The following is a 24720-nucleotide window of genomic DNA, read 5'->3' as shown; positions in this document are numbered from 1 at the left end:
AGCACGTCGGCTTCACAGTGCAGAGGTACCGGGTTCGATTCCAGCTCCGGCCTCCCTGTGTGGAGTTTGCATGTTCTCCCCGGGCCTGCGTGGGTTTTCTCCGGGTGCTCCGGTTTCCTCCCACATTCCAAAAACATGCATGGCAGGCTGATTGGACGCTCTAAATTGTCCCTAGGTGTGAGTGTGGGCGTGAATGGTTGTTCGTCTCTGTGTGCCCTGCGATTGGCTGGCAACTGATTCAGGGTGTCCCCCGCCTACTGCCCGAAGACGGCTGGGGTAGGCTCCAGCACCCCAGCAGTGGATATATGGTACAAAAAGCCAAGGCATGAAGTGCTTGATCCTTCATCTGGCTGACCGCATTCACTGAATTTCTTTTATTTCTTTTTTTACTCCCGTTTTCTTGCACTCAAAACTTGTTCTGCCGACTAAAAATAGAGATGAAAAATCCGAGCATAACGAGAGTACCGAGTAGCTTTTCAAAGTGAGGATGAGGTCCATTAAATTGGAAGCGCTCCATTTCCACGAGATGTTTTTTTGATCGGATTTTGCTCTGAGGAGGCGGTGACAGCATGGCAAGGATTTGTGCGGGGACTTTGCGGGGCAAACACGTGAAGTGAAGCCGGAGGGGGGGGGGGGGGGGGAGTGGTGCACGACGGGTGTGAATGCGGTAACAATGGGGGTACCAGTTGTTGCTGACATGACACAAAAGTTTGAAAACCAGGGGCCACGCCAAATCCCAGCTGGTCAATGAAGGGTGGCTCGTCCTGGCTGTGGATCTGAACCTTGATCCCCGCTTCGTAGGAGGTCTCATCTGTGGATATATATACAGCACGCCACACCTTCATCAGGCCAAACTAGCCTGCGGGAACATGATTTTTTTTTGTGGAATTGTTTTTCTTTTTCCTCTCTCCTTCCACTGGCAGGGATGCTGAGTGGAGCAGAACACCACACTGAAAGCCAAGCTCACGTTAGATTTATGACATGCAGTTAAGGAATATGTGCAGCCTAGTGAGGGTGTTCAATCAATGTTTAAGAACCTGCTGCATATTCAATTTTTGCATTATTTATACAATGTCGGGCCCCTTTTGTCATGTTTGTTGGCAACATGTCATGTGGAGGCGATGTAACACCAACCGTATTCGTCAAATAGATGCCGTCCCTCTAAGAGACATTTCGGACATATAGGTGCCGCCCTACAAAAAAAAAACAACCCCACCCCCCCCCCAAAAAAAACGTGCATTTTCCCATAAGGTCATAACTTTAATTATTTCAATTCATAGGCCCGAGATGGCCAACTTAACCCTTTCAGGGACAGCGGTTACTACAGTGGACAGCTTATCATGCTATCAGGTTACAGGGTGCATGAAAGGGTTAAATGCTGAATTGACAACACTTTCTAATGCGCTTCCTTACCAGATGTAGAGTATGACAAAAATGCCATTTTAAATTTGGACAAAATATGTGCGTAGGTGCAAAATACATGCTCTTAATATTAGTTCATTTTTCCTTATAAATGTAGTATGTTGAAAATACGGTCACGAAACAAAGATTCATTTGGTGTATGGAGGTGTGCTTCACAACCATGGCACGAGTATCGATCTTTTCCCAGCCACTCATAAAGTGCACGAACCTGTCTCCCCCCAGACAGGAAGGTATTCATCCTGCTGAATGTCCAGCATGATCTCCAAGCCGTTCCCCGTGCCTCCTTTCAAGGTGGTCAGCAACGGGTTGCCGTCTAGTCCCGAGTTGAAAGTGTAGCATTTCCCATAGCGTGTGTAAATCTGCAGGAAAGGAAAAAAAAACACAGTCAATTGAGTGCACAACATGGAGTTGTATCACATCTCGGCATGTATTCCATAGGTGGACAGTTTTGAACAGATGCATCGAGTTATTCATAGATAAAAAAAAAAAGCAAATAAAATGTTTTTTTCAATAAAAATAATATATTGTTAATATAACTTGGTGATTCAGGGACACAATATACCAACAACAGGTGACTTTAACCCTTTCATACCCTGATAACATGATAAACTGTCCACTGTAGTAGACAGTGTCCCTGAAAGGGTTAATAATCATTTGAACCTCCCGACGAAACCACTTTCGGGGCATCAGACAATAATTGATACTTTTGTTTTCACGCAGATAAAAGACAAAGTCACCCATAAAAATGATGACACAATAGATTTGGTACTTAACCTGGTGGCTAGCAACCTCAATTGGAATGGTACTACTGTATAAATAAGGAACCCACACAGTTGCTGTAATCTCAAGGCGTGCCTTGCTGAGATTAAACAACGGATGACTTTTAATGTTTTGCCTCTTCACACTGATGAAAGTGTGATGACGTTTATTGGCCCTGCTCGGCCTCGGCGCCTATTCAAGGACACTCCTCTCAGCCTCGATAAATATACAATTACAGCAAAATGATTCAGCAAAAAAAAAATCTCTGTGTTATATTTGATTCAATGCTCTCTTCTCAAATGCACAATAGAACTACAACTGCATTTTTTTCCTCTTTCACAATCTCATTAAAATGCGGCCCATTTTATCTTCTGGTGACTTCGTGACACCGTATGATCCGCCCCGAACTCTTCGTTCGCGACACGCTGGTCTTTTAGTGTTCAGAGCAACAAAAAAAATAACCCCCCAGGTTCTAGAGCTTTTCCTATTTGGGCTCCAGTGTTCTAGAATGCCCTACCCACTGAAATAAGAGCAGCTGACTCATTTGAAATGTTTAAAACCCAACTTAAGACTCATTTGTATACTCTTGCACTTTGTTGAACTACATGTTGGCCTGTTTGTACTGCCACTTCCACTGTTTGTCCTTCACAGCCCCCCCCCCCCCCGTCCCTGATCTGGGGAGGGGGCTATGTGATGATGACCCAATTGGATGTCGATGCATGAATTCTGCTCTAATCGATAAGGACGTGATTTGCACCGACTGAGCTGGACAAGAGCTGGGTCGACCACTCTGAGGCACTGCTATGAAGATTTCTTCAATGACCAACTTGGCCAGGTTCAGAGGGGGACCCACCTCTCCGAAGGCGTCTCCCTGTAGCATTTTCATCTTGTTAAATGGACGTTATATTGTAATTAACATTGTATGGTACAATTTTGTGTCAAATCCTTGCACCCATTGCAGCCTGGTCATCTTGGAAGGGGGATTCCCCCACCTGCACCCCCTTCTCAAGGTTTCTCGTTTTGACCCCAGATGGTTCTTTTTTTTTTTAGTTTTTCCTTACCCTCCTGGGGGTTAAGGTCAGGGGATGTCATGAATACTTGTCAACTGTAGGCATGTGAAGCCCTTTGAGACTGTTTGTGATTAAGGGCTATATAAATAAATGTGACTTGACATGACTTAATTCATTTTTGTTCATTGGATATGTCAAAATTGTATATTTTTTTGACTACTGTATGTACAATAACTTAATTCCCTCAGGCACATTTAACCTTGATAATATTTTATTTGCAGTGGAACCTCCAACGTCAAGAATAATCTTTAGTAATGCTGCAGCTGTTCTAATCTATTTTTCCGCCATAGGAAATGATTTAAAGTGAATTAATTCGCCACGGACAGAAAAAAACCCATACTCTTATAAAACCAAACTCTGCAGGAACAATAAGTGACATTTTGACATTCCCATTTATCATAACGCTGTAAGGAGAAGTGAACTGTATAATACAAGTCAAATAAATCAAAACTACTTGTCCGATGGCCGGCTGTTCATTTTCACACTACTCATTAGCCATTTTGCATTCTGCTACATTTCATACGATTTACATCCGAATCTGCGTGATAAAGTTAATTTGTTTATTGATTTGAATATATAACGAGGATCAATGTCGAGGCGCACACACCAGACTCATGACTCAAGAGTCAAGTGATTCCTAACAACAGCCGCTATCAATCTCAGGCTAATTTCACTACAAATTTCCCACGGGGGTTGCCTGTTTGCTTGTGATTAAATAAGAGACGAGCGAGCTGAAGCTCACAAGCAAACTCATTTGGGTCGGTAGAGTATAACTCGCGTATCTCAACGCTAATTAAGGATTGATGTGTCATTTCCACAGAAGGCTTTCTCCCACCAATTGTACATCTGCTTCGGTAAATCCAGCAGGCTGAGAAAAGCAACGGATTGCCTCAGCGCTTGTCGTGCACAGCTTGACATTTTTGCTGCCATATTGTTGTGGCGGCCCAACAAATGCCGACAAATAAATGTGCACACGAGTGGCCATTTACAATTTATTTCACCATTGAGAATTGGTTCGAGTGAGAAAGCCTCGCGGTTCGGATGCAGTCGGCGGGGTTCATTAAATCCAACTCTATCAATTTGAACTGAGACCGAAACGCTGAGGGCTCAATCAATATTCATGCAGTTTTTACAAATATGAAAACCCGCAACAATGTCGGAGGGGAAACTATAGAGCAGAAAATGAAAGTGTGAGTGCTTTCAATCTCATTTGAAGCAGGCGAGCGACAGGTTTAACTCCAAACCCCCCTTTGGTGAAAGATGTGCTTTACAAAGCTAGATGTTTGTATTTCCATTGAATTCAGAAATCAGCAAGAACAGGGATGGCCAACCAGTCGGAGACTAAGAGCCAATTTTTTTTTAACTGTGTTACTGCAAAGTGCCACATCATGCACATGGGCACACATAAACATCACCGCATCCCTTCCACTCACACACACACATATACACACACACACACACACACACACGCAGACCTCTGCTCAACCACATTTATTGTAAATGTCACACACCAACTTGATAATGACAAAAATTGACTCCGACAGTACTAAGACCACAGGCCGGCCATTTTCAATAATGAATATTGTGTGCACTGTCTCACACACGCAAACTCTCAGTTCACCCAAGTCCACAAATAAAAATATAATCACGTTTTTCTCTTACTATGCATGTTGTTTAGCGTTTTAGTGCAGGGACTTTTAGCATTCCTTCTCTTGAACAATCCACTTCAAATCTGGTTTCTATTCCGTTGTTGCCACTCGAAACAGGGCACTGTCTGCATGCGAGCTGCAGTGGTTACTTACTTGGGTCAGCTTGCTACATATTTGACCGAAGATCGACTTTTGAAGCGACGAACCTCCCGCGATCGACCCGATCGCGCACGTGCAAGCATATACTGTACACGCGCGCCCAACCACGTACACATGCGCATATGCACGCACGCACGCAAGCACGCCGAGATGAGCGAGATGACGAAATCGAAACACACAAAGTCCTCCACCCCCTCGTTTCTTCCCCCCAACCCTCGCGGTTGACTTGGGACCAGTCTGCTGCCTTAAAATCAGAGGTTATTCGCTGACTAGCTTAGCACTTAGCGCTTAGCGCCGTTGTTTGCGCATGCGCGGTGATTCAGTTGTCATTTGACTGGCTGCCCTGTAGGTCAATCGAGTAACAGAATTGATGATAGGCTGACATCGTAAATTCTGCTGTACATAGCGCCGTTGTTTGAATGTCAACGCCACCGCGGAGGCGTTTTTGACACGTCATGTGAGCCGCATTGAACCAGCCCAAGAGCCGCGTGCGAAACGTGGGTTGGCCACCCCTGAGCAAGAAGCGGCACGCTAATGATATAGCACGCCAAATGCAAATCAGTGTGACAATATGTCTTGGCACAATCGCTGTTTGGTCAGAAAAGTAGCATTCGCTTCATATACCAAGCCAGTGTAAGACTCGCATGATTTTCAAGATGGGAGTGACTTTGGGGCATTATCTATCTGCCTTTTGAAATTTTTTTCGTGACATTACAGTGTGAGCTGTCGAGTGGAGCTCAAGTATGAAATAGCATCTGCATTACAAATGCCACCCGCAGCTGTCAATCAACCCCACACGTCTTTTTACCTTCCACAATGCCGCGGATGTTTAATTAGAGAAGCTAAAAGATGAATTAGGACTGCGCTTGGATGGCTGAATAATGAACAAATCTCGTTTCAAATCATCTAACATTACTGGCAAAGCAAACTTTATTTGAAACTCTGAAGGACCAAAATAAAATTCACCGAAGTCACTGTTGTCATCGATGAAGATATGAAATTGATTTTACGTCACAGCATTATCCAACCATTGTTTTGCAAAGATATTTTATGCAGTCAGCCCGGCAGGACTATACAACGCAGAAGAAGCACAGCCGACATCTAAAAATGGAATGTACAACCAAAAGTAATAAAATATGCTCAAATGAAACCAGTAAGGCACAGTTGTTTTGCTTTTTTATGGATTCAAAAAGAAAAAAGAAAAAACGACATACAGTACATCCACACTGGCAGCCGCATTTCGCTAAATACAAAAACGGCACAGAAGCGGGAGTTCAAACGGTTATCATCAACTACACTGTAAAAAAAACAAAAACGCACAACTAAGTAATTTTGAGTGGGCTAAACAGTAAATTAAGTTGGAACAATACATTTTTGATATTTATGACAATAATGCTCGTGAGCACAACAAAAGCAAGCAAATTGCCTGCTGCAAATCAATTCTTCTCATCTTAGTTTCGGGCCACTTAAAATTCTGATATGATTGTGACATGCCATGTGTCATCCCTGCATGAATAAAATTGATTCTTAGCGGGCAAGGGATCATTTCAGAATGTCATTTCAGTAACAGATGTGCTTTCACAAGACTATTTACCTGTTTTGGGGGAGGGGGTCATTCCAGAAAAAAAAGGAAAATAGGCCAATTCATGACTTGAAACTTTGACTTTGATACTGTTTGATGATATGACTTTTTTTTTTTTTTTTTTTGGTCGTGCATTTGTGGTTTTCTCTGGGTACTCCGGTTCCCTCCCACATTCCAAAAACATGCTTTGCAGGCTGATTGAACACTCTAAATTGTCCCTAGCTGTGAGTGTGAGTACGGATGATTGTTCCTCTCTCTGTGCCCTGCGATTGGCTGGCAACCGGTTCACGCCTACTGCCCGTAGACAGCTGGGATGGGCTCCAGCATGCCCCACGACCCATGTGAGGACTAAAGCGGATCAGAAAATGGATGGATGGATTTGCATTTGTTGGCCCTCAAAGAGGCAACTTTTAAATTTGTATGGCTTTTCTGGTAAAACAATTGGCATCTATTTGTTCCCCCGGAAGGGTACCAAGCCCCTCCAAATTTGGAGAACCCAGTTTGCAACGCACTCAGACTGACAAACACCTTCCTCTTACATACAGTGCTGAAGTTCTTGGTGGTGCAGATCTCACCACGAAACCTGCACCCCAGCAGCATGTCCTCCAGCTGGTGTCCGAGGCGAGCCATCATCTCGGTGGTGTTGACGCGGTAACGGGGCGGCCGGCTGTAGCCGCTGAAGTCCAGCAGGCTCAGCAAACCCTGCTTGTGGCTCTCGTTCAGGATGGCTAAGCTCCTCTCCACCACCGTGTGGTTGGCGTACATGAGGTCCATCCAGTAGCCGCCGTGGTACAAGTCATCCCTGGTCAGACTGGATGCGCGGAACACGTTCTTGTTACAAAAGGTGACGGCCGGGAAGGACATGTTGTGAGCCCACACCATGTAGATCTTTGTCACAGCCGGGTAGGACATAAGGTAGAGGACTCTGTTCCTGGACCAGGTGAGGAGGAGGGCCACGCTGACCAGGAAGGCCAGCGCCCAGGCCCCTCGCTGCAACTTGGATTTGTGTGGCGAGAACATAAACTTCAAACCGTGGACTTTGGTCCTCATGACGAAATTCACAGTCATGTCTTTCCACGATTGTTCACTTGCCTTCTGGAGCTCTCGGTCGTCGGTTTGCGAGGAGAATGACTCACATGTGATCGCCATTGCCGCTTGTTTTACCGAGCACTACTCCACTGTGACTTCTCAAATGAAAATTCCCAGCAGCGATGACAGGAGCCTTTTGTGCGCGTTGCTCAGGCTTGCAATTCTATTGCCAGACAGAATCAGTGTGACTCCTTCGGGGGAAGAAAATGTATTGAAAGAACAAGCTGAATGTCCAATGGTGAAAAATGCCCAATATCAGCGATCCATCCACGGATGAATGTCACACAAAAATCTTGGAAAAGCTTGATTCTTGCCGCTCCGTTCTCCAGTATAAGATTGCAGATGTGGACGCTTTTCTCTCTTTTTATGCTCCTCCCTTTTTTTCTTCCAGCATCAGAGTTTTTTTTTCAAGTCTGTTGACTTGCAGTCCGCCAAAAGGAAAAGAAAGCTTGTTGCGTCCCACGCGGAGCCGCTCGCTCTATCGTGAGGTGGAGCCAGCAGATGAAAAGGGTCCCCCACAACCGCCACCCCCCCCCCCCCGCCAAACCAGTGATGAAGTAGATTTGCAATGGTACACGGGGGGGAACAAAAAGTCGCGCTAATGAAACTGCGTGGCAAAATTGATGATCCATGATATTGAATAACAGCATTTTATTGTTTGATTAATAGGCCCATATAATTTAGGAAAAGTGAAGCAACACAAGATTTGCTTTTGCGAGTCCATGCTGCTGCGTGCAGATGTAGCCAGGATTCACAATACGCAAACTGTTTTTAAGTGGATAGCAGCATTTTAGAAGGGTGGAAACTTGAATTTCATTTCATCTTAGACAATAAAACAGAATCACAGACTGCGGTGGCACTATTTAAAGTGGTGATACCATTTCTAAAGGACGATCTGAAGAAATATTTTTGAAAAGAATCAAGACTTCCTTTTCAGATATTTCTGCAGGAAGTAAATTTCACTTATTTAGCACCGGGCCGGCCAGCCTGAGCCAATGTCGCACCTTGGCGAGATTTGGCATGGCGCCACCCTCTCCTAAATCGATGACTTACTGTATTTTTTGCACGACAAGGCACTTCGGAGTATAAGGCGCACCTTCAATGAATGAATGAATGAACCGCATTATAAGGCGCATAGAATAGAAGCTACAAAAGTGGCCGTGGTTGCGTCATGCATCCACTAGATGAAGCTACACTAAAGAAATACAATACAACACAATACAATGCAGGTTTATTTATATAGCCACTGCAGCTGTAACAAAGCACATGAACAGGCAATCTTATTAGTAAACAATCAGGTGACTCAACACTTTCTCTTTGAATCACACTAGCCATGGGACTGACGGGAAAGATGCTTTATTTTTATTTTTTTTTACCTTACTTTAGACTTATTTACCATCACGATTGGTGGTGTGCTCTGAAACCAACTAAAGGGAAATGAAGAAAGTGATATACTCTTTTTTTATCTTAAACAAGATACGGGTGAATTACTTAACACACAACCTCATTACACTTGCAGCTCAGTCCCTCCACTTGGTGACCCAGTGCATTGATTTCTTTTATCCTTGTGGGCCCCATAAAAACGACACACTAGACCTTTGCTTGATTGCTTCGTGTGATACAAGAAGGCTGGCTCTCAAAATTGTCCCTTGTCAGCAATTTGACCCAAAAGTAATTATTATGAGTTGTTGCTTGCATCAAATTTTCCGCGGCCAATGTAAAGCGATGGTAATCAAGTCTTTTGGGGTTCTTATCCAGTCTGCATTGAAACTATTGCTGTGTTTTCATGCGGAGCAGGCTACACACATACAGTGTTGGTCGGGACCAAGGTTATTCTAGTTGACGAACAGGAGTGAAATAACAAAAATCTTTTCGTTAACGAAATGCAATTAAAAACGAAAATGCTTAATGAAAAACTGTCGGGTTCATAGTTGGCAATTCGTATCATGCAAAGTACGAAGGCTTTTGGGATTCATTTGAAATGTATTTATTCTTCTATTGCTGTACATCCGGAGTTACAGAACAAGGAAGGTTATTTTTTGAGAATTTCATTTTTGCACAATACTTTGTGATCTTGCACAAATAATCCATACACTGTATTAAAAACACTAAAACTTATTCTAAATGTAAAGAACCAAACTACAATGAAGCATTTTCAAAAATAAAATCAAAACCAATAAAATTGCTCTAAAAACGAATGAAAAGGAATTGAATATAAAAACAAAGGTCAAATAGAAATTAAAATTAAGTATAATGAAAATATTACGAATAGCGAAGATCCGTGAGTAATTGACACCCAACTGAATGCACCGTACTGGTTGAATTTGAGCATTTTTACTTTCTTCCGATCAAAGCAAATACTAGCTTTAACATTATCCCGAGCAAGTATCCAGTGGTGTGGAGTGTTTGAAAATTGGTTCTAGAGGTGGTGACAACGTAAATATTAAACCTATGCTGTATTTATGACCGCAAATCCTTCCGTATGTGGTCAACCGCAATTCCGCCGAGCCACGTAATAGAACGCTAAGCTAACAGTTTGGCTAGCTTCTCCATTTTGACCGTCTAAAAACACTCTCTTCTTCTTTGTATTTCCCGGAAATCTAAATACTCTGTGGCACCACGCTGCCTCACACAGGTCAGCCCTGGTATTACTAGATTGTTGGTGGAGATACTGTATCTGGTTCGCCGTGTGGCATGCAGTCTTTGGTAATTTGCAGCAAACCACGCACTTTAATAGCAATAAGCACACACTTGCCAATTCTTTTCTCGCCACGTGTGGGGGGTCTTAGATTTTGAAAATTGATTGGAATGAAAGCTTTATAGTGGATTATGAGCTTGCAGGTTGTCTTTTTTTTCTTCTTAAGCTATCTCTAAAGTTTTTTTTTTTTTCGACTCAAGATTTGCATGGTGGACCTGATCGTCTGCTCACTGATTTGTGACCACTCAGGGCAGTCAAAGCAACTTTAGCTGTCAGATCATGAAAGCCGTCAAAGTAAATGCATCACAGTTAATTAATGACCACTAGTATCATATTCTCCAGCCAGATCTTATTTCTGCCACTTGCCTTTATTTTTGCTGTTCTATTTTTGTCTCAGTCTTCAAATATCCTTTTTTTTACTCTTAAACGAGCAGTCAATTCCTATGTGACTTTTTTTTTTTTTGCCCAGACTCAGTGATCTGTGAGCTTGTCAAGCCCTTTCCACCCCTTCTTGTCAAAGCCCAGTTGAGCCCCAGAGGTCTCATTAAAAGGAGGAGCAGGGCTTTAAAGGAATAACAAGATGAGGTCCTTCAAGGCCCAGTGAAAATGCACGACACCAAATGAGACAGTGGCAGCAATTAAATACACATCAGAAACACCAGGGCTGAGATGGAAGGCTGAAGCCGCCATTTACTATCATCAGACACCACGCTGCTAAAGAATGACCGAGTGTTTTTGATCATCACTGCCAAACAAAGTATACTTTGACATGTTTGTTCACAACTTAATAAGTTATGAACAAACATGTGGCATTAAAAGAAGTCTAACATCATTTCAACATAGCAGCAATAAATAAATAGCAAAAATATTAAGTAAATGGTCAATAATTAGCAAGCCTTTTTGATCATCACGATCAAGCAAAGTATGTAATAACAAGTTGTGAACAAATAAATGTGGTATTAAAAGAAGTGTAACATCATTGGAGCAAAAATAAATGGCAAAAATATTAAGTTCATAGTGTTTTGCTTTCGTACATTTTGTACCTCTTGTTTTTGACTTTTGGTCGTAGCAAGTATTTATCAATGAAGGACTTTGATTTGGATATTGTTTGACCATCTGTTTATGCTGATGCATACAAAGGAGCGCTGAGGGGAGATGTAGACTGCTAAAATAGCCTCTTGTGCTAGCCGCAAGCAAGAGAGTGTGTGATGAAAAGGTAGTGTGTGTGTGTGTGTGTGTGCTACGTTTCATTGTTTTACCTTATATCCTGCTATCCACTTTCAAGTGATATGTGGACAAATTAACCCCCCCCCCTCCAAAAAAATCTCAGACCTGTGAGGAATTAGTAAACCAGCTCACAGTTTATCCCATTACATGGATGTTTTCATGATTCAGTTTCTCTCCAGCAGGTGGCATAGGAGGGCTTTCCGTCATGAGCGGCATGTGTCTGTAATCATACCTCATTAACGGCTGCTTTAAAAGCCATGCCACTCCAGCAAATGGTTGTCGGATTATTCACTCTTGTTCACGACCCTGTTTCCAAGTGCTTCAATTTTCTAGACTTTCTCGATTTTTGCATCATAGTTTTGCCACGTATTTCATTGTGTTTCTCTTGTATTTTTTCAATACTGTGTAGTCTCAGTTTTGTATTCTCGTGCTTTAGATTCTCTTGTCCTTTTTGGTTGACAAGTAATTTACGTTTTCTCATTCCTTTTGTTGTTTGTTCCACATTTTCCTGGTTCTTTCTTTACCAGCGTCCAGAGTTGTCGGTTTGGGCTTTGTCGTTCCTGCATTGTGTTTGTCAATAAACATGTTTTAATCATACACTCTTATCTTTGTCTACGTTTGTGGGATCTACTATGTAACAGATGTCTCACTACAGTACATTATTTCTGACAGTAAAACGGGACGTGTGCACAACAGTGGCATCATGGCAGTTAAGAGTGCTAAAAGAGCATGTAATGTTTATGTAGAAACTTGCGCTTAAGACTGCTGATATTGTTGAAATGTGACTTAAAAGATTGCAGAGTTAATGAAGGGCCTTTGATGTCAATAGTTTGGACTTAGGAACAATCCATCCATTTGTTTTCTTGAACAGTTAACGTGACTCCTACGGCCTGGCGTCCACGTGGACAAAAATGCATCCCTTGCAAGAGTTCGGGTCTTGGGAGGTCAGGGTCACGGGTGAGCTCGAGCTGATTACAGCTAACTGTTGGTACTTTAGGATCCCTGTTGAATCAATTCACTGTACTGTCAATTTGGAAATCTGTGAATATTCTTTTAGGTCTTTTTTGCACCCTTGTAAAAATTGATCTTGATGTGGAATTGAGTAAATTAAAATTCTATATTGTGCATCAGTGTGAATGTCGGTATGAATCATTCTCGATGTATGTGCCAGTTGGGAGAGGCTCCAGCTCTCCCCTTCCTTTTATGAGGACAATCTCTGGATGGATTGGAAATACTCACAGAATGTGTTATGGACTTTGGACTTTGTTATTTCTACCTGTAGCGGCGAGGAGTGAGTATTTCAGAGCTGACATTGAGAAACTTAGCTTCCCTTGTCAAATTATTGTGAGGAGACAGCTTCAACAAACAATATGTGCTGTCATTCTGGTGGATGGCCGCCTTTTTAAGGAAAGGGAGACATCTTGTGGTCTGCCTCTAAAGGGTCTGGGAAAGCAACCCAGCCACTTAGTATGCACCACCATCACTGCCAGGAAGACCAGCATGGATTTGTCACTTTTAATTGATTAAAAGTGACAAATAGTAGCAGGGAGCTGCGACAGGACATTAAATAAATTCACTGCACAAGGGAGGACTCAGGGCAGAATATCTGCAAGCATACAAGACAGCACAGAGACTCCTGACAGATGGGGCATAAGTTGGTATCAATGAGACAAAACATGTTCTTGCCATTACCTGCCCAAAACTCCTCAGATTGCATTGCAGGTAAAGCGTGATGTCACTCGGGCTTTCAGTTGGCAGCCTGCAGTTTGATTAAGTCTCTCACTGCCCCCCCCCCACCCCCCCAAAAAGAAAATTCCTGCTCTGGCAATTTCATTTGCAAGAATATTCTCATTTTGATCCATATTCAATGTAGGGTTGCATCTTGTTTGCTCAGCATGTGCTATCCAGGTGCCCAGTTGTCCTGAAACGAAGCAAAGTAATGTGTGTGTGTGTGTGTGTGTGTGTGTGTGTGTGTTTTAAACATCCAGTGGTGCATGGGATTAGCCAATCTGCCTCACAGCAAGAACAGGGCATCTGCAGGGTTCGACCAAAGTGAAGACTTTTAAAGACCCGATTAAGGCCACTTCCATCAAATTGAAGAAGTGGATGAAAATAGCTCAACACTGAATGTAGGATGAAATATAGCAATGCGAACTTATAAAACTTCCTCAGCCCACACTAACAAAATGAATCATTGACTTGATGATGATTTCCAAATGTATATTTATCAATACAATGGATTTATTGATTTAGTGGCCTTTTTAAAATGTCCTGCACTTAAGGTGTTAAACTTGAAAAAACAGACTTGTCAACACAAAAGGATCTGGAGACACTGCGGAGATTTTTGAGGTTTTAAACCTTGACTTGCTCAGTCAAGAGGGACACTGGGAAATTACAGTATTATTATTAATAATAATAATAATAATAATAATGAAACACCTTCATAACTTCTGTTTTCGTTTCAATGAAATTTACATGTCAGTAATTCAGAGAGGCATAAATCCAACTGCCATCTGCATAGTAGCAGTGGAAGGAAATACCATGTGTTCTTAGGATAGAACCTAAGATCAGCAAATACAGTGAAAACAGCACGGGCCCCACAAGAGAACCATGTGGAACACCATATGGCAGAGAGGCAGAGCGGGACTCAAAACAGGCTGACAAAAAAGTTCTGTCTATCAAATAGTATCCAAAACACTCTAGAGCGTTATCACTAATGCCCACCTGGTGCTGCAAATGAGCCAGCAGAATACTGCGGTCCATCGTATCGAACGCTCCAGTTCGATCCAACAAAACAAGACAAACATAGTCTCCAGTGTCATTTGCCTGGAGGATATCATTAAAGACTCGTAACCGGGCTTTAGGTAAACACAGGACTTCAAGTCAGGTGATGAAACATCTGCAAGGCTCAGCATCTAAAAAGTATGACATGTTTAATGACCAACAAAGCCACAACTACGATGCATCGTGCTGATTTCCTGTACATGGGGACACTCGAAGCAGAGGGAAGTCTCATTTTACATGAATCAAAACAGCAATTTAATACTTATGCGCAAGTCATCACTTTTATTGACTTAAAAAGAGCAGGAAATAGAGCACAAAAGCCATTAGTGGGAAAACAAAAAGCATAATTTGAGCTGTCAAGCACATGAGATATGAAAGGTGAGTCATACCTTGATAAAAACGCGGCTTATTAGAAAAACAGATGATGTTGTTTTGGATGCTATGCCAGCAGGCATTTAGCTTTGTTGGTTTTGGACACATCCATATTTTGTGTGACAAGTTCATTAACATAATAGCTTCTATCAAGTGACACTCCTTAATGGCTCCCTCATCTGCTCAGTCGGCAAAAAAGGCTGCGCCCACTATGAATTAGTCCTCCTCAGCTGTATTGATCCTCCTTACAAAAACCCTGGCTACTACTATACATCAATGCAACAAACAGATTTGCTCTGTGGCTCATCATCGAGAGCATTTTTAAAAATGTATTGTTTAAACTGCTGAGGGATGCTTGGCTCCGTTACGTTTCTGGAACACACGCCTCACTCATGCTTCAAGTTGTGTGTCACACCCCTGGCTCGTCTCCAAAGCCGGATGACTCACAGTGATGGTGTCAGACCCGAGCACAGTCCCAGTCCCAGCTCAATTTGTGTCCAACCTTGGCCCTTCTTCCTCTTTCCTTTTATTTACTTTCACCCAAGCTCTCTTATTCAGTCCTTACGTTAACATTTTTTTCTGCTTCATCTTTGTTTTCTATATTGTCTTTTGATCATATTGAAAGGACGAGAAAATCGCTCATGAAAAAGCTCGTTCTCAACTCAACTTGATTTAGAGAGCACTTTAAAGGCAACCATCGCTGCATACAAAGTGCTGCAACATGGAGTAAAAATGTGTCCTACAATAACAAAGACAGTGAAAACAAATTGAGAAAATAAAAACAGTAAACCGCATAAAACACTCAAACTCAATGTTGAGTCAAAAACTATCGATTAAAAATGTGTTTTAAAACATGTTCTAAAGAGGAGTTGAAAGAAGGTGCTACTCTGGGGGCAGTGAATACAGTGAAACCAGCAGGGGAACCAAAACGAAATCCTGTGGATTACCATACGACAATAGAGCAGAGAATGACTCAGAGCAACCAAGACTGACACAAAAATTTCCAACCAACAACCACCCAACCATTTTCAACACTGCTTATCCTGAACAGGGTTGTGCAGGTTGTGCTGGAGTCTATCCCAGCACTTTTTTCCACACAAAAACCTTGCTGGTTTATAAGTCACACTTACTACACAAAAACTGACACTCTGACTCGAGGAAATAAAGCGAACATACTGTATCCCGAAGGAAAACAAAGGCAAAACTATTGCTAATGCCACAACAAAATATGCATCACCAATCAAAGTGCACCTCTTAATGATTCTAAATGTGCAGAACATTAAACACTTCAACATGGAGCTCATAAAAAAATAAAATAAAATGAAATCTTGAACAGTCCATAACATTTTGGTCAGTTAAAGAAGAGAAGCAAAGAATAATGACAACATGATGCTTCTGGCATCAGGAAAATCAGCAAATATTGTGTTCACCAATGTGTCGCAGAAATTTGCAGTTTATGATTGTTTGCATATGATTTTTTTTTTTTACAGTATACTAACTCCAATGTCCTCGTGCATGGGAAAGGAAATCGACAGTCACGTTTAGAGAACACCTATGGAACAGTAAAACTGTGAGCTAGGTACGGGTTTTCCATCCATCCATTTTCTGATCCGCTTATTCCTCGCAAGGGTCGCGGGAGTGCTGGAGCCTATCCAAGCCGTCTTCGGGCAGTAGGTGGGGGGCACCCTGAACTGGTTGCCAGCCAATCGCAGGGCACACAGAGACGAACAACCATCCACGCTCACACCCACAACTAGGGACAATTTTGAGTGTTCAATCAGCCTGCAATGCATCCATCCATCCATTTACCAAACCGCTTAATCCTCACTAGGGTCGCGGGGGGTGCTGGAGCCTATCCCAGCCGTCTTCAGGCAGTAGGCGGGGGACACCCCGAACCGGTTGCCAGCCAATCGCAGGGCACACAGAGACGAACAACCATGCGCGCTCACACTCACACCTAGGGACAATTTAATGCGTCCAATCAGCTCGCCATGCATGTCTTTGGAATGTGGGAGGAAACCGGAGCACCCGGAGAAAACCCACGCAGGCCCGGGGAGAGCATGCAAACTCCACACAGGGAGGCCGGAGCTGGAATTGAACCCAGTACCTCTGCACTGTGAGGTCGACGGGCTAACCACTGGATCACCGGGCTGCCCAGGGTACGTACGAGTTTTCTCTTCACTAAAAAAAGACCATTGTCTGAAAAAAGAAAGAAACCTTAAAACAATAACAGCAAAACAGCTTCACTCAAGAGCACAGTCTGGCAGGACCTGCTGTCGACCACAGCTCACACCCAGACCCTCACATGCACAGACGCGCCATTGCCTCGCTGGGGAAGAAAGTCAGTGCGTATAGTCAAAAGTAGCAATCAACTGACATGACAAGACAAGCAGAATGCAAGTGGGAGGTGCACGTTTGATTCATGTGGTGGTGGCCAAGCTCTGATCCAGAGAAGTCGCTTGCGTTGAGGCACTTCTGTGTTTTCATTTTAATGAGGCAATCAATCACCGTCGCACTTCACCATCACTGCCTCAACAGGAAGGCAGTGGCGGGACATTAATAACGAATCAAAACAAAGCTGTGGTACATATTCTAATTCTTTCTTCAATAGAACCTGGAGTGGTTGAGTTATGCATGTCTTGCAAATGTAAAGCAGAAACTACAAAATGGAACAGCAAATGAAATCACCAACGAAGGGGTTTGGCTTCTCAGTGCAAAATAAGCAACACGGGTTGAAATAGATGAGCTGGTCCCTCACCTAGAATCTGTTGGCCATGGGTGACCCTACCAGGTGCATAAAGCCCCAGACAACCTAGCTCCTAGGATCATTAAAGTCAAAGCACAGCTCTTCAACTCTGATAATGAACGAAAACATAGGAAGGGGTTTTCCCTTGCCCGGACACGGGTTTCTCTCATTCTGCTTGGGGACTTTAATGCTCATGTGGGCAATGACGGTAAGACATGGAAAGGTGTGATTGGGAGGATTGGCACCCCCGATCAGAACTCGAGTGGTGTTTTGTTATTGGACTCCCGTGCTTGTCAGGAGGGGGGGAAGCAGTGCGCCATTAACACCGTCTATGACAGGGGTGGGCAAACCTTTTGGCTCGGGGGCCGCATTGACTTTTAAAATTTGACAGAAGGGCCAGGTCAGCACGAGCTATGGCACATTAAAAAAAATAAACTGCATTTGTTGACAGTCCATATCAAACATCAACAGAACAAAAGCATGAAAGTACGGTATTAATATACTTTTTTAAAATGACGACAGTGTTGTTGATGACCTATTTTAGCCTGTGCATTTCTGCAGATGGGTTGTGATCAGACCAGTAGAAGTAGAGCGATACAGAGGCCCTAGGTGGTCGAAAAGATCCCGCCCCCCCCCCTCCCTGTGTTCTGCAACTTCAAGTCAATGCACCACCTGGCGGTGAAATGCCTGTCATTACAAGTCCAATTGAAATGAATGCAATCATTCACATCGAACCTTAATTGTGGACCGACCTTCGGCGGGCCGGATTAAAAGGACCAACGGGCCGGATTCGGCCCGCGGGCCGTAGTTTGCCCACCTGTGGTCTATGATTAGGATGAATCTGATTCGGATGCTTCCTGGACACCTCCCTAAGTGGTATAAAATGAATGGATGGTTGGATTAAATAGAAATTTCTTACAGAAATTAATTTAGGAAGTATATCAGGGCTGGGCGATTATGGAAAAAAATGACAATCACAATTATTTTGACTGATACTGAAATCATGATGAATAAAATGATTGTTTGTTGCTTTCAAAACTTAGCATCAATTTCTAAAACTCAACTATTTAAGACTACCACCATAGACTCATGGCCATTCATCCCTGCACGTTGAACACTTTATTCTTGATAACTTGCAAACGCAACATGCCGTTCTGCACATTCATAATTTTTCTTCGATTAGAATGTTTTCAAGATGCCAAAATGGAAATCACAACTGTAATTCAATGAATTGCCCAGCCTAAAAGTAAATGCTAATGTAAATACAGGCAATATCCAAAACGCAACATCCACAATCCACTACAGGGAGACGGTGTCACTTCTTCTTGTTGCCTCCACATTACATGTCTGTTAGGCATCTACAAAGGGTGAGTAGTTTTACTTAATTTTAATCTTTTTTTCATGTTACACATTTGTTAACCTTTTGTGATGCTTGTTTGACAGGAAACAGTGATAACAAGTTCCACACACGTTCCATACACATCACAAAAATAATTTGGGGGAAAAAAGGTTTGGAAATTAGAACAGCTTAGGAGCCAACCATCTTCTCAGAACAGTTTGCCTTTTGCTATTTTTTTTTTTTTGGAAAAGGCATCCTGATTTGAGTGTTTTATTCCAAAGGAAAATGATTTCAGATAAATAGCTTGAGGGTGAATAAATATAACTGCAGGACCAGCTTATTAATATCCACACATTAGCCAGAACACCTGCTTCTGTTGTCGCTGTCATGTCTCGTTGGCTACAATTGGGGCACAGCGACAAACACAAAAGGAGAAAACAAGAAGAATTCATAGTTGAGTGCAGACCTCCGCCAGGGCCCAGCAATTCTACTTGAATTGGGACCCATCTTCTAACTTAAACAGCAGCAATATAGCATTTGAAAAAGCTAGCACGGAGACCAACACCGGCACGAAAGTAAACTTTTCACTATATTAACAAAAGTGATTAAAATATCGTTGAACCAGACTTTTATGATAATACAGTATATACTATTTCCCCCCTCACCAACCAACAGATGGTGTTGAAAAATAACCTTAGAACGCTACAATGAAAGATCATGCATTTGCATGACGCATGCACACGCAGATTCCAAACGGGGCTCCAAATTGTTGGATGCTGATTGTCACACTACTGTGCCGCTGACGTGCACGCTTCATCATATAATCGTTCCATCGCATCTCCACCCCCCTGCGAGAGGAAGCTTCCCGCAGCGAGATCAGCAGGCCCGAGGAGGGGCAATTCAGGCGGCTGCATGAATCTTTAATCAGTCCCCCTCTATACTTAGGCCGTCTCCAGTTTCTGACATTTAGCTGAAATTCACCCTTGTGCCGGTGGATGCGAAAAGCCAAGGTCACCGAATGCATCCAAATGTGCCCGCTTTTGCTCCGATGTGCAATTCTGGAGTTCTGGTGTGGCAGCAGCGACTCAATTATTGTCCACCTTTGGATGTTTTTGTGCAGGTTGAAACAGGCAAAAAAAAAAAACATCGTTTCTCCACACCTTTAATTCAGATGATTACAATACAGCCTTTGCCTTTGTCCCTCTGGGCTGCTGCGCAAAGAAGTTGTGCTCATCGGTGTCCTCAGCTTTCATCATTCAAGTCAATGAGCCCTTTCATTGAAACCCTCCAAATGCAACCTGTCTTTTGCCTCTGCAGCAGGACGATTAAGTTCCGCTCAAATTCTGCTGACATGATTTTATCACACAATACGAAGGGAGGGTGGTGCGAACAATAACCTTTCCTTGCTAAATGACTCGGGTGTCTTTGAATGTCATACACTAAGTACTCAAACATCTCCTCTAATGGCTGTTATCACGCTGAAGATATTTACATATGAAAACAATAATACTGAATTATTAACAGGAGCGGTCGTGACAACAAGCATATGTTTGCTTCATAATGCATGACGCGACACGCCAGCAGAGATTTGTTGAACCATATGGCATCTCAACATTTCGCATCTTGTTTTGGACACTTTGGGACTGATTGCTCGTTTCGGCAGAACATACATTTTGCTTTATTTTGCCTTGTGATTATTTCCCCCCGAGCTTAACACTTGCTGGAGTTTCCTCTAGCGCACCATGAATTATTTAAAGGACATACTATGGACAATTGAGCCTTGAATTGCTTGTATGGAAATACAATACAGTGGTACCTTGACTTAGGAGTTACTCAACTTATGACCTTTAGGAGTAAGGTGCCCTTGTTTCGTCTATTTTTTACTTTGGGTTGCGAGTCAACATTTGAATTTCGAGTGGACTTCAGATACTACTACTTTACACGACCAAAAGGGAGAGAAAAAAACCAAAAACAAAGAAAAGCGGCAGGCGCCATAGCTGTTTATAACACGTAAGAAACAGTCAAACACATGAATGCAAAATGAAAACACTCGCAAGGAGCATGGAGAAGACACGGACCGAACCAACCGAGTGGTAAATAGCAAACTGGAGTGCGTGAATGTGTGTGTGTGTGTGTGTTTGTGTGGGAGGGAGAGAGAGAGAGAGAAAACGTTCAGCTTTATACTATATGAGCAGTTTATTTCGAAACAGTCTATTTTCTTCCGTTCTAAATATATTCATTTGATTTTTCTTATTAAAAACATCAAACTAAAACACGTGTTGTTTTTGTTGGATGAAATGGACTGATGGCATTTGATTTCATTTTCAATGGGGAAAATTGATTTGATTACAAATAAATTGAGTTCAGAGCACAGTCACAAAATCAGTGGTTAGATACAGCAACAGGTGGATTTTTTTTTTAAATCTCAGAGCTAGAAATTACAACACATGGCAATCTATTGCGCAAACTTTGAGAGGTCAAACAATAAACGCCAGTTTCTCAAAAACCTGATTCGCTCAGAGAAAAAAAGAGCAAATTTATTTTTGAACTCTTTCAGGGACAACAGTTACTATGGTCGACAGTTTATCATGTTACAGGTTATCATGATTACATGTAAGAGTTAAATCAGCATAAAAATATGCTTACTGCTTATTCCCTGACCAAGACATGTGACTGCTCCATCATGATGCATGGGTCTACTTTTATCTTATGCTTGATATGTGACACATTTGTTGTACCCATTCTTGACAATAAGCAGCATTTCTCTCTAACAGTTACGCAATCTTTGGGAAAGCAAGATTTATTTATTAATTTATTTTTGTGAACGCAACTCTCGCACAACATCCGCCAGGATGGGCTGCAACTCCCCTGCGATAGTGAGCACGTTCTATAAAGTGGTACGGATGGCAGTGTCAGTCACACTTACTGTGGTAAAGTTCTCCGGTCCACAGTCTTTGCCTCTGTATTTGCAGCCGAGCAACATTTCCTCGATGTTATGGCTGGTTCTCTGCACAAACTCCAGCATATTAAAAGTCTTGCTCGGAAAAAACTTGCCGTTGTCCGTAGGCTGCCCTAAGGCGGCCACGAAGTCATCGAAATCCCCTTGCTCCACACCCAGTAGCCCCGCCATCCAGAAGATGTCATTCCTGCGGATTTGGGACTTCCGGAAACTGTTATAGTTACACAAGGTGATGGCGGGAAAATACATGAAGGGACTGTCCATCTCATCCAGGATGGTGACGTGAGGGTACTGGTAGTATTCGATCACACGGTCGGCCACTTGGTAGAGGAAGATGGAGAGGGAGGAGCTGAATGCGGCGGCCCAAAGCAGCCGTCGGAGGGTCACCCCGCCAGGTAGAAAAATATGGCTCAGACCGTGTAGGGTACAGTTGGCTCCAAACACCGTTATATCCGATGCCGGACGTGGCGCGTCCTCTTCCTGTGCTCCCATTTTCAAGCGTTGACCAGGGACGGTCTTTCGACAAAGGCGACCCACTGGACACTAGTCCAAGCAGAATGGCACAGTCAACACAAATGTACAAGGGTTGGGCGGGATCGGCTCTGATTTCCCCTTCACACCCAAAGGAGGGGAAGAGGTTGGATATCCGGAGTGCGGAAGAGGCTGTGGCTCTGTTATACCAGCCAATCCATACTAAGATCTCAGGTTGTAATTGATAGTGTTTCACTTGGGAAGCAAAATCGGATCCTTCACAAGGTTGACCGGAATGCGCTAAACGTGTAACTTCAAAAAGTGAAGCATATTCAGTTCTAGAACTCTCATTACTATTACTAATAGTAGTAGTAGTAGTATGGTCGACTGGTTAGCACATCGGCCTCACAGCGCAGAGTTCAATTACCAGCTCCGGTCTTGCTGTGTGGAGTTTGCTTGTTCTTCCCGTGCCTAGGTGGGTTTTCTCTGGGTAATCTGGTTTCCTGCCACATTCCAAAAACATGCCATGACAGGTTAATGGAACACTCTAAATTGTCCCGAGGTGTGAGCGCAGATGGTTGTTTTGTCTACGTGCGCCCTGCAATTGGCTGGCAACCAGTTCAGGGTGTCCCCCTCCTCCTGTCAGAGGACAGCTGGTATAGGCTCCGGCACACCACACGACCCTTGCGAGGATAAAGCGGATCGGAAAATAGATGGATGGATGGATTATTCTTATTCTTATTCTTATGATCATTTTCCACTTCGATTTAAGAGAGAATCGAAGGACACAAACCAATTTAAAAGGCGGATGAAAAACAAATGACCCTCTGGAGATATGACAAATGTGTTGGCATCAAAACAGCACTCTTCACATGAAATTATTGTCCACCACGAATTGGCTTCTAGGAAATCTGGATGGAAGTGGTTGGCTTACAGACAATTGCGGATTTGATTGAATTTATTGCAGCTTTTGATAGGGGTGAAATTAGCACCCTTTCATTCAATCAAAGCTCATTGTCAGAATATAATTTAATATATTAAACTTGTCAACTTCCCGTCGATACCTCCTTGATTTATCCTTGAAATTGACAGACAATATCAACTGGTGTCATACTGTTGCGTTGTACCTTATGAATGTGTCCAAATGCATACAGTTCAACATTAAGACGGGAGGCATATATTTGCCGGGTGAGTCGATTCCGATTAACAGTCTCAATCGATCTCAACTAGTGTGAAGAACGATTGTCTCGCCGCAATTTTTCTTGAGCATCACTTTAAGAAGATAATTGATGGTCGCCCCGTCAATGACGTTTGAGGTTAATCTGGATAACATATCCTCTTCTGTCTTTTTACACCACTGTTAAATGTGTCTCCATTACTTCCTGCCTCAGCTCTCATCTTCAATTAGTGTCAGCCTTTAGGCTGAGGGCTTTGCATTACCATTCCGCATGTTAAGGATTTTTATTATTATTTCCAGAAGCTCTTTGGTGGTGGTAGATCGTCATCATATTTGGATTGGTCTGTCCGCAGACGTCTACATCCGAGGACATTACACATCAACAAAACCAGATTTGAAGCAATTGAAAATAGCCACTGAAATAAAAACCAGAAGCCATTACAATAAATTGTTTTATAGCTCGTGGATTAAATTGCTTCGGTTCCTCTTTTGAGGTCCCTAATAAGTTGGCAAAGGGAAAGCAGAGTGCTGAAAGAAAAGTAGCTTGAAAAATATTACGGCAGAAATGAGACAGAGCTAGCGCCCAACGTTGATGGTAGTCTGCGAAGGTGAGCTGACTTTATTCAAAAGGTGAGATAGTTCATTCAAACAACTTCCTGCTCTCTGCACATTTGAACTGCAAACCTCATCTGAACTTGAGAGAGCGCTTCCGACTCAGTTCGCAGCCATGAGCAGACTTCGCCCTGTCAGATTCTTGTCTTATTCCTGTCAGGCGCAGGCTAGCCAATGCAAACATTTCCCGATCTATTGTACTATAACGTAACAATAGCCAATCAGCAAGCGAAATGAAGCTCACGTTGGTGCCAGACACAAATATATGATGTACGGTAAATATGACATCAGTACCGATCGAGTTTGAACGCGAGTACTGTCTGAACCAATGTCAGCGGATGTTTGATATGTTTTTTTCCCCCTTGTGAGCACTTTTAATGTAATTAATAATTTCACAGAATGTTCAAGTCAAATTGTATTTTATTCACTAAAATGCGCAGCATTCAGAGAGTGCTTCAAGTTAAGGCATGCTTAATGTACTGTCTTGAGGAATAAGCATTTGAGTACCCGGTGCTTTCGCTGTGACCTGGAAGGACTTTTGATGGCAAGACGCATGCCTCCATGACAGACTTCATTTTTTTAAATTTTTATTTTTTAGGGAACGT

At 42.8% G+C, this 24720-nt stretch overlaps 1 protein-coding gene across 4 annotated transcripts in view; it reads right to left on the bottom strand.

Annotated features, from left to right (window-relative positions):
- The window catches only part of asic1c (acid-sensing (proton-gated) ion channel 1c), an 84736-nt gene that overhangs the window by 19030 nt on the left and 40986 nt on the right, over positions 1-24720 (bottom strand). For 3 of the 4 annotated variants that reach the window (XM_086129047.1, XM_086129044.1, XM_086129045.1), the window contains exons 2-3: positions 1631-1781; positions 684-811 (exon numbers count right to left, since the gene is read on the bottom strand). In XM_086129047.1, coding sequence (XP_085985173.1) covers positions 684-811; positions 1631-1781 — 279 coding nt within the window. Of the gene's footprint in view, positions 1-683; positions 812-1630; positions 1782-7184; positions 7917-24720 lie in introns of those variants that run through there. The other variant, XM_086129046.1, reaches the window with a different exon arrangement.

Source organism: Hippocampus guttulatus, chromosome 14, assembly GCF_054856545.1.
Source record: "Hippocampus guttulatus isolate MCC_2025c chromosome 14, RoL_Hgut_1.0, whole genome shotgun sequence".
Lineage (NCBI taxonomy): Eukaryota > Metazoa > Chordata > Actinopteri > Syngnathiformes > Syngnathidae > Hippocampus > Hippocampus guttulatus.
This window is presented reverse-complemented; position numbering and strand designations above follow the sequence as displayed.